Raw genomic sequence first — 11,240 nt, 5'->3', positions numbered from 1 at the left:
AAGTTAAATTTTTAAAATGAAATTTTTAATTGAAAATTAAAATTTGAAAATTTAAAAATTAATTTTTTAAAGCAGGTAGAGCATTTACCTTACAAGGTGGTCAACCAGGGTTCAATCCCCTCCATCTCATACGGTCCCTTGAGTACCACTAAGAGTGATTTCTAAGTGCAGAACCAGGAGTATACCCTGAGTACCCGTCAGGTGTAGCACAAAACAAAAACAAATAAAGAATGTGCTTCTGCCCAGACTTCTTGTCCTTTACTTACCCAGAGTACCTCCTCATGTAAACACACTTTCTTAGCACTGACACTTATACCCAGGGATCATATCATTTCAATAACTCTTCTTTCAGCCCTTGCTGTATTGACTGGTTATATGTGTTACCACTGATTTGAGTTCACGCCTGGTCTGGTCACTGCCTCAAACAGCTTCAAAAAATGTCCATAACACTGCCAACTCAGCCATGCACAGATGTATGTCTCTCGTAAAAAAGCACCTGAGCCTTTACTATGTATCACTGTCATCCTGTTGCTCATCGATTTCCTCGAGCAGGCACCAGTAATGTCTCCTTCGTCCTAGCCCTGAGATTTTAGAAAGTGCCACATTCGAGGCTCTTTCAGGATCAGGAGAATGAGACCCATCATTGTTACTGGTTTTTGGCATAGTGAATACACCACAGGGAGTTTGCCAGACTCTGCCATGTGGGCAAGATACCTTTGGTAGCCTGCCAGGTTCTCCAGAGTGAGAACTAGATAATAAGATGTAGCCTTTACTACATTTCTTACAATGATTTGTTGTCAGGGACGGAACATCCCTGTTACCTATATAAATCCATTTCTGTAGCCTTAGATTTGCTAGCATACTTCTATATTTACTAAAGCCATCTCTGAGGGAATCTTTGACTTTCTCCTTTCGAAGACTGTAAATGAACCGTGGCAAATTTGTTAATGGTCACAGACATTACCCCCCCCCTTTTTTATAAACAGAGGAAGATGGAGCTTCCATAATAAAATAAAACCATTGTGATGTGTAAAACACAAGTGGTGAAGGCCTTCTGCTATCCTTGGACAGAGGAATTCTCAAGATGGTAAAGACAAAGTAGATGTAAGACACTCTGGTCTGGAGCAGGGAGCCCAAGAGCAACACAACAGAGGCACTAAAATCAGCCAGCTCAGCCACAAGATGTCTGAACAAGTCAAATTCAGCACAGGGGCTCTCTCACAGAAGTGATGGAGCCTATTTGGCCCACGAAAGATTGCAGGTGCAGTTAAGATGGATGGCGCCAACAGAGACAAACATGCACCCACGTAAGAGCCTAGAACTAGCATCATGCCCGCTCCAGCCCAATATGACATATATAAAATATAAAAACTATGGGCTGGAGCAATAGCACAGCGGGTAGGGTGTTTGTGGGGTCACTGCGCACAGGACACGCGCCTTCCCCCTGCCCATCTCTGCCTCCAAATGAGTTTTGGGGTCTCCCGAGGACCCGGCCACACTCCCCTCTGCTCCAGGCACTCTTGCGAGGGCAGAGCCAGTCCGGTCTGTGAGGCTCCGCTGAGCTGAGCAGAACCTGCTCCAGCACAACTCTGACCCACAGCAGGAGTCCTCCCTGTGCTGGGAAACTTGCCTCTTCCCAAGAAGAATCTAGTCAGCACTTGGCGTCGTGCCGTGCCACGCCACGCCTCTCACACACGGCCCCACACTCCCACGCCACAGCCCCACATTCCCGGGCCCCACAGCCCCACCCTCCTGAGTCCCACAGCCCCACACTCCCACACATTCCGAGCCTCACAGCCCCAAACTCCCACCTCTTAGTCCCGCAACCCGAGTCCCACAGCCCACACTCACACCCCTACACTCACACCCCACAGCCCCACACTCCCGAGTCCCACAGCCCCACCCTCTTGAGCCCCACAGTGCTGAGTCCCACAGCCCCACCCACAGCCCCACACTCCCATGGCCAGGCCCCAGGCCGTACCTGCCGTATGGTCTCCGTGTCCCCGCGGCCGTCCAGTCAGGTCCAGTCAGAGGTGTCGAGCAGGACGAGGCCGGCTATCTTCCCGCGCCACCCTTCACCCGGGCCCAGCACCACACCTGCTCCACACACGGGGCTCGTGCGCACAGCCCGCAAAGGCCCAGCGCAGAGACTGGCCGAGCGGCTGATTGGCCGAGCACGGTGAGCACGATGACTGGCCGAAAGCAGAATCAGGTGATTGGCTGGGCACGTGACTGGCCGAGCTAGGTGATTGGCCGAGGACAGAGTGAGGTGACTGACCGAGCGTGGTGATTGGCCAAAGGCAGAGTGAAGTGAGTAGCTCAGCACGTGCCGGGCCGGGTGCGGTGATGGGCCGAGTGCCAGGACTGCTTGAGCACAGTGATTGGCCGAGGGTAGAGTAGGTGACTGGTGAGCGTAGTGATTGGCCGAGGGCAGTGTGAAGTGACTGGCCGAGCACTTGACAGGCCGAGTGCGGCGACAGGATGAGTGCCATGATTGGTCGAGCACAGTGATTGGCCGAGGGCAGAGTGCAGTGACTGGCCAAGCACGTGATTGGCTGAGCACGGTGATTGGCCAAGCATGGTGACTGGCCGAGGGCAGAGTGAGGTGATTGGCTGAGCACGGTGACTGGCTGAATGCCATGGACGGCCGAGCGAGGTGATTGGCCGAGGGCAGCGAGCACGGTGATTGGCCAAGGACGGTGACTGCCAACGGCAGACTAAGGTGATTGGCTAAGCCTCGTGGCTGGCCAAGCCAGGTGATTCGCCGACGGCAGAGTGAGGTGATTGACCGAGGGTGGTGATTGGCCAAAGGCTGAGTGAAGTGCCCGCCGAGCGGGTGGCTGGCCAGCGACTGGCCAAGGGCAGAGTGAGGTAATTGGCTGAGCACGGTAACTAGCTGAGTGCCATGACTGGTCGAGCGTAGTGATTGGCCGAGGGCAGTGAAGTGACTGGCCGAGCACAGTGACCGGCGAGCTCGGTGATCGGCAGAGCGCAAGGGCAGAGTGAGGTGACTGGTGAGCACCAAAAGTCCGAGGGAAGGACCGGCTAGTGGACGGCCCCGCCGGTCGTGCCGGCGGCCATCCGAGTCCCCCGGACTGCGCACCCAGACCCAGTGCGACGCCTCTCCCGGCCTCTGCTGGGCCAACAGGGAGCGACGGCCACCGTCGTCCCGGCACCCGGGTCGTGTATGTGCTGCCCAGCACGCGCCTCGGGTGGGAGGGACGTCGCTTCCTCCGTTGCGCCCCGTACGACCTGTACGTCAGTGTGGGAAGCGCTCGGCTGAGGTAGCCGGCCACCCCGCGCGTCCAGGCACCCAGAGCAGCGGGCGCAGGGACCCTGGACCGCCCTTCCCCCGCCCCTCTGCTGAGCGGGAGGAAGGGCCGCGCCTGGGCACGCGCTGGGAATAGGCAGACCGGTGGCACTTGGGGTGCGGTTCTCGAAAATGACACCAGGGGGCACATGAGCTCAGAAAACATTTATGACTCCATGACCCTAAAGTCACAGTCACGTTCCTCCCGTTGTTCATCAATTCCATAGAGCCGGCCCAGTAACGTCTCCATCGTGAGACTTGCTGTTACTGTGTTTGGCATATCGAATACATCACGGGCAGCTTGCCAGGCTCTGCCATGCTGGCGAGATACTCTCGGTAACTTGCCGGGCTCTCCGAGAGGGGCTGAGGAATCGAACTCGGGTCGCCCATGTTGGCTGCTAAGTAACGTTCTATATAGCAAGTGAGGACCAGTCGGTTCTTGACCGAAGCGTCGCTAATGATTGGCTGTGTTCTTCAGGCTTTTAATGCGAGGCTTATGGAAGTGGTCTTACACGTTCCACTTTGCTAACTTAGGACATCTTGACTTTGAATTAGAATGGTTTTCATAACATTCTTGGAGAAGCTCTGTTCCTACAGAGGCAAGATAATGACCCCAGGGTCCCTCCCGTCCCCCTACGCACACCCCTGCCCCATTTCCAAGCTAGTAAACCTACATTATTCTAGTCCTCCATCCCCCAAGTTCTCCATAAACTAACTCTGCCGCAGTCATGGTGGTTTCGCTCTCCTTCATTTCTTAAAACTCTAAGGCCATCAGCAAAAGGGCAGCACCTACAGAAGTGGGTCCAAGCCGTGGATGGAACCTGAACATGCTCTCGGGATGGAAGAATACTTGGAAATGTGAGAACCTGAGCAAAAGCTCTAAGGTTTGCTTCAGAGGGTTATTAGAGATTTTACAATATTCTCTTTCTTTCCGTGTTTTTGCCCCTCCCCCTTTGTTGAATTCTTCTCTATGTTGTCCAAAAAAATTGCAATGAACATTAACAAATTTCAACATTAACAAATTTTCCATGGTGTTGTATACCATTGTAACCCTGATGCTGAACCCTTTCTTCCATAGCCTTCAAAATGAGAATGTCAGAATCCCTGAGCCACTCCACAGCAAATATGTAGGTATGCTAGCAGACTGAAGGTATTTCCCAGATGGCAATTCATATCAAAGAGATATTTTTATGTGTGGAAATCAAATCATTCAGTTGTGTAACTACAGCTAATGTTTTCATGTAAAGAAGTGTAGGAGACTTCTTCTGTCTTCCAATCCCTATCTAGCTACACTCGGTTAAACACTGAGATCTACAAATACATGCACATGGTGATCACAAACAATCCTAAGACACAGGCTAATCCAACTACCTAGTTGTTACTCATATTTTCATGTGCTTCCAGTGTTTTAAAAATCAAAAAATTGCTCAGTCTAGTGACCTGATCTCAAAGAAAGTCGGTATTGGGAATCTCTGCTTTTATAACCACTTTTACTGGCATTTATGCTATGCTGCCTCTGATGAAGTAGTGCAGCATGATAAAAGCTCTTGTGTGAGTCACTGCGATTGCGAATGGTCATGTGCACAGGCTCCACAGTGTCCCTCAGAGTCCGACTCTCTCCTTCACCGTCCAGCTGTTAGCTTTGGCCCTATTAAAATGTTTAATATGAATTTATCTTTGGCAGTTGATGCATATGAAATCCCTTTAGAAAGACAAACACATTCTGACCCCGTGTTTGAAATGTTGCATACCAGGTGCCACCTGTATGGACACACTCCTTACATGAACACACTCATGACACATGGATGCAAGCCGTCTGCTTCAATGCCATAGCATGAGCGCTTCTGCCAGTGCCACAGGAATGCCATGGGGCTCATTCACCTCTGCTACTCATGCACGGAAATAAGGAGTGGTGAGTAGCTGTCACTGTCACTGTCCTCCCGTTGTTCATCAATTTGCTCGAGCGGGCCCAATAACGTCTCCATTGTAAAGCTTGTTGTTACTGTGTTTGGCATATTGAATATGTCACAGGGAGCTTGCCAGGCCTTGCCGTGCGGGTGAGATACTCTCGGTAGCTTGCTGGGCTCTCCGAGAGGGGCGAAGGATTCAAACCCAGCTCGGCAGCCGGGCCAGCTGCACGCAAGGGAAATGCCCGACCACAGACTTAGCAAATTAGTCTCTCCACCATAATGTTTCAAAACAGCAGGAAATCTGAATTTACAACAAACTTTTTATGAGAAGGTATTTTTAAAAGACATGAAAAATGACAAGAATTTGGACAAAACTTAGACTGCAATGCCTTTGCACTCCTTGAAGTAACTGCCTCAACGAGACACAAATGAGGAAGTCTGGGCCGAAAAGATACTGCAGGGGCTGAGGGGCACACACATGGTGACCCAGCAGTGCTGACACCAGGACAACTGGGCCTCCTCAGCTCAGCTTGGGAAGTCCAGAAAGGGGAAACAGTGAGGCGGTCCCTCCCAGTCAGTGCGTGGCTGAAATGAAGTGTGTTCCAGCTGTAACTGACCAGTGTGTGACACTGAATTCTGTTTCCCAGGGGCCCAACTGTCTCTTGTCTGGAACAAGTGATTTCAAAAGTATCCTGATGGTGTAAGAACACTGTTCAGACCCACAGATCGAGGGGCTAGTCCCCTGGTGAACACCCATCTGTGACTCATACATGCCATATTTGTCCCTTCACCTGTGCAAAGCTGCACAGGACAGCAACATCTCTGCTTTGCTTGACACAGGGATTGTATCTAGGTTGGTCACATGTAAGACAAAGCCCAATCACTATACTATACCAGGAGTGATTTCTGAGTGTAGAGTCAAGAGAAACCCCTGAGCATCTCTGGGTGTGGCCCAAAACAAAAATAAAATAAAGTCTCAAGTTTAAAAAAATTTGAAGGCTTTGTTCATCTTAGATTTTCCTAAGTAAGAACTCAGGAGAAATTACTTGAATACTCAGGCTTCCAGGAGACTGATGATAAAATAAACATAAGGTAAGGGAAATTCACATGTAAATGCTAAGAAATTGAGTTCAATGGCTGGGAAACACATCTACCTGATTTTTAAATAATAAAATTACAGCACTCAAAACATGTGGCACTCGCTGAAATATAAACAGAACGTTCCATAGCAGACCGCTGAGTGCAGAATTACACCCAAACATGTATCAACAATGTTTTTTTGACAAATTTAAAGTTATCTGAATGTTATGGGAATTTTTTTTAAAAACTAATAACTGGATCAATGTGTATATAGGCATACACACCCACGCATGCACACACATGCACACACACACACACACACACACATTCTGACACATGCACCAGACCATAGATAAAAGTTTACCATTTCATTGTTGGTTTCTCTTTAAATTATTTCTGACTCCATCTCATTACATCCTATTTCTACCCTGCCTAGAAGCACCCCAGCTCTCAGAACCCATTATTGGTCCATTGTATCCTCAAACATGGTTCAGCTTTCTAATCTAAGCAGCTGCGGAGGCACTCAGACACTCTGCAACAAAAACCCTCTTTCTGGTAATCCTGTGACAATGCCACAATAAAATTCATCTTTTTACTCTCCATTTCTTTCATGAATCCACTCTTGATATTCACTGATTTATCTATTTACCAAACATATAGGCACATATGCTGTGCCACTTTCTGAACTGCTGTTCCCTAAAAGAAAAAGGTTCTTTACTGACACCAAGCACTTCTCAGTTCAGTGTGATGGGAAGAGGCACAAAGGATGTTCCTTATCATTCCTATGTGACACACCTTTTAAAAAAAATTCCAGGCTCCTCTAAGGAAAGCACAGTCACCACCACCCCCCGGCCCCGGCCAAACACTGCCACCCATTCAGAGAAAACCAGGTCCCCACTCTGTCCCCACAGCCATGCCCTCAGCCTGGAGCTCCTATCCTATCTCAGGCACTGACTGCCCTCGGGCCTGCTTTCCATCCAGGCAGGACTTTGTCTCTGTCCCTCAGAGCTTTACTGACTAGAGTGCTGACGGAGCCATGTACCACACCACGCATGGCACCAAGGGACACTCCCACCCACAGAAGCACCTGGGTCTGCCTCAGGACAAGGAACATACCAGGTGCCAGTGCCTTAAAGCCACTCCCTCCCCAGGTCTCCAGGCACTAGTGATGCCCAGGCCACGAGCAGCATCACATGGGGTTTAGGGGAATCCTGGGGCCTCGTGTCCACAATGCCAGGACATCTCTCCCTCAGACCCTCCTACACCTTGGCTGTGCCCTCTTCACTCCTCACCATAAGAGAGGGCTTACACTCTCTGGACACGTTGAAGCCCGGATGCTCAGGGGTCCATGGGAAGGCACCAGCCATCCCCATGCCCTGGCTACACACACACCCCACAGCCAGTCGACCTCAAGCCACTCCATCTCCTGCAGGCCCACAGGAGATGGGTGACCCACATGTGTGAGAGAACGGGTCCTGACAGGCTGGACATGGCCCACAGAACTGGCCAAAGCTGCCCTGCTCTGGGGTCCACAGGGGAATCACGGGCCTGCTGTCCCCAGCGGGACAGAGGTGACGGGAGGCAGCAAGCCATGCAGAAATGTACCCTGCGCCAGCATCCAGAGACAGCCAGGAGGGGGATGAGGACGAGTCTCCATCATGAGGATACCACAGAGCAGGGCAAGGCGGGGTACATCGTGCTCCTGCCTCCCCCAGGCCTTCCTGGGACGACTCAAGTCCCCACACTCACCCCAGCTATTTGCTGCTTCTCACAGTCACCTCTCACTTGAAGTGCTGCTCAGACCAGAGTGAGCGCCTAGCCCAGTCCTGGCCCAGCTCCTCCTGCCTCCTCCCGGCTCCTGCTGGCTGCATCTGGGGCACAGGCCAGACACTGACGTACCAACCTGCCCCCACTCACCCCTGCCTTGCCTGGTGTTTCCCGGAAACCTCACAGGCAAAGTAGACAGGTCTCCATCCCGCAGCCTCAACTCTTCCCTCTCCAGACTCAGGACCCACCAGTCGTGCTCTGGGCTGTTCCTTATGTCCCCAAGGAACCCGGGCTAGCAGAGGGACCGGCAGGACTTAAAAATACCTGTGGGAATGATGAGTGGCATAGGGGAGGTCTGGAGGGGTCTCTGACACTGGCAGAATACCCCATTGTGAAAGTGATTGAACTCTTTAATTTTTTATTAACAGATTAATAACAGTAGGAACACCTAGAATGTCCCCCCTCCCTCCCTCCCTTCCTCCCTCCGTCCTTCTTCCTCCTGGTTCCACTCCCGGTCCCTGCCCTTTGACCCCTTCTTTCCTCCTTTTCTTTCCTAAAATCTCATTAAGTGAAAGAACATACAAAATCGCTGTGGCTAGAGAGAACCCTTTGGCACTTCAGAGTCCTTCTGTGACGCCCACTTTGCTCAGGTGTAGGCAGCCCAGCTCATGGCCAGGAGAGTTTAGAACTGTACGGCCTCTCGGCTCTTCATCCACCCCACAGTGACTGGGGGCAGTGAAGCACCAGCTGGGGTCTGCACCAGCCTCCCTCCTGCTGAAGGCAGGGCCTGCTGGTGAAGGTTGCGGGAAGGCGGGAGGGAGGTCCCGCTGCAGAGTGGGGGGCTGGCTGTCTGGGAGATTCCGCTGCACAGCTCTAGGACTGAGTTCCCATGGGAAGGGGACAGAAGGGGTCTGGGGCTGAGGCTCTGCCACGAGGAAGGCTCCGTGCTTCCCTGAGGACAGGGGGATGTATCGGGAGCAGTTTTCAGAGCCTCCAGGACCGCTGCCTCACTTCGTCCCGCTGCCTCCCTTCACTTGTACTCGGTCCAGGCTGCAGCTCTGCTGCGCCATTTTCCTGAGGGCCGCTTTGAAGTCCTTGTTCCTCAGACTGTAGATGACGGGGTTCAGCAGCGGGGTGACCACGGTGTAGAAGACAGAGATGACCTTGTTGAGCTCGGGCGACAGGTGGGCATTGGGGCGCACGTACATGGAGATCATGGTGCCATAATAGATGGTGACCACAGCCAGGTGGGAGCCGCAGGTGGAGAAGGTCTTGGCACGGCCTGAGGCAGAGGGGATCTTGAGGATGGACGACACGATGCAGACGTAGGACACGAGTGTGAGCACGAAGCAGATGCAGAGCACTGCGATGGACAGCAGGAAGATGACCATCTCGGTGGTGAGCACGCTGGAGCAGGACAGCTGTATGAGGGGCGGGAGGTCGCAGAAGAAGTGATTGATGCGGCTGGGCCCACAGAAGTCGAGCTGGGCGATCATGAGGCAGGGCAGGAAGCCCGTGCCCACGCCTGTCAGCCAGGACACGGCCACCAGCATGCTGCAGACCTCGGGGCTCATGAGGGAGGCATAGTGCAGGGGGCTGCAGATGGCCAGGTAGCGGTCGTAGGCCATCATGGCCAGCAGGAAGCACTCAGTGGCCCCAAAGAAGACAAAGAAGTAGAGCTGCGTCATGCAGCCTGGGAAGGAGATGGCCAGGCCGCGGGACAGCAGGTTGGCCAGGAGGAGCGGCACGACCGTGGAGGTGTACCAGATCTCCAGGAAGGACAGGTGCTTGAGGAAGGTGTACATGGGCGAGTGCAGCCGCCGCTCGTGACTCACCACGGCGATGATGAGCATGTTCCCCGTGACCGTGAGGCAGTAGATGAGCAGGAAGATGGTGAAGAGCAGGGGCTGCCACTCAAGAAGGTTCCGGAAACCCAGCAGCTGAAACTCAGTGACCCTGGACACATTGGGGTGCACCATGGCCTGTACGGAAACCATGGTGGGAGGGAAAGGTCATTCCAAGGCCCGGGGTCTATGGCAGAGGGCAGGTATCTGCAGCCAGCACACCCCACACACCGGGGCACACCTGGCAGTGCTCAGGAGACCTCAGGGATGCCAGGGACAAAAGCTGTGAGCAGGGCCAGAGCATTCCCCAGGGCTCTCTCCAGCCCCCATACTCCCCTTCTTAGAGGGAAACTGAGAGGCCTGCGGCCCTTGTGAGAGCCTGTCAGCCCAAGCCGGGTGGGGGCTGCATCTGCAGGGTGCCCACAGCTCTGCTCCTTGGCCTCTACCCGCAACCCCTGCTCCAAGGCCTCAGAGCAAACCAAGGCACCCCGGGAAAGGGTGCAGGGCTCACTCCACCTCACAGAGATCTGGAGGTGCTCTGTGCTGTGCGTGTGCATGTGGAGCTGCAAACGTGTGTATACATGTGTGCACACGTGGGAGCGTGTGCATGTATGTGCCTGCAGGAGAATATGAATATGTGTGCGTGCCTCGCTCTGTGCAACACAATGACTACTACCCTCACTCTGGCCTCCCCGTGCACACTCGGCTGTCACCTCCGCATGCACACTCAGCCCCGCTGTCGTCAGTTCTCTCCAGGCCCAGATCTGGGCTGAGCCTCCCTGTCCGGGTTGAACAGTATGGAGCTGCGGTGTGGGAGCCCTGCGCCCTCTCGCTTGAGACTGTCCCTCACCTTCCTGCTACCTCCAAGCCCTTCCCAAGACCCAGCCCCCTTCTGCTGTGACTCGGCTCTCTTCCGAGAGGCTCCATGCCCAGGCCTCTGGTCCTGCTGGCTGCTGTGTCCCTTCCCTACAGACCCCTGAGCGTGTCCCACAGGTCTTGGGGTCACTCCCTCCACCTGTGCACTGGGTTGTCTTCCTCTCCCTTTGACAAATTACAGGGGTTTCCCAAATCTGGCCTGCGGCCCCCTGCTCCCTCTACCCTCCGTCAGGGGAGTGGCAGCTGCCAGTGTCCTCACCCCACCCTGAGTCCCCGTGAGTCCACCACACAGCTCCAAGGCACTGTAAGCTTCCCACTCAATATTCTGGCCATTCAGAGACCATCCGCACTCCCAGGGGCTCTGGGCTCTGGTCTACCTCAGTGTCTCTGGTAACAAGGAACTCGGCCCCCAGAGCAGGGGATCACCCACCCTCGAGCCCTCCTGTGCACTGC

The 11,240-nt window shown here is 53.4% G+C and overlaps 1 protein-coding gene across 1 annotated transcript; it reads right to left on the bottom strand.

The window, feature by feature from the left end:
- Positions 1-9,074: 9,074 nt before the first annotated feature.
- Positions 9,075-10,046, bottom strand: LOC130021569 (olfactory receptor 11L1). Its single transcript, XM_056112325.1, has one exon. The coding sequence runs from the start codon at positions 10,044-10,046 to the stop codon at positions 9,075-9,077; it is 972 nt and encodes a 323-aa protein (XP_055968300.1).
- Between the last annotated feature and the right edge of the window lie 1,194 nt (positions 10,047-11,240).

This window comes from Sorex fumeus, unplaced genomic scaffold (genome assembly GCF_029834395.1).
Source record: "Sorex fumeus unplaced genomic scaffold, SorFum_2.1 ptg000017l, whole genome shotgun sequence".
NCBI lineage: Eukaryota > Metazoa > Chordata > Mammalia > Eulipotyphla > Soricidae > Sorex > Sorex fumeus.
Note: the sequence above shows the minus strand (reverse complement) of the source record. Positions and strands in the feature narration are given on the sequence as shown.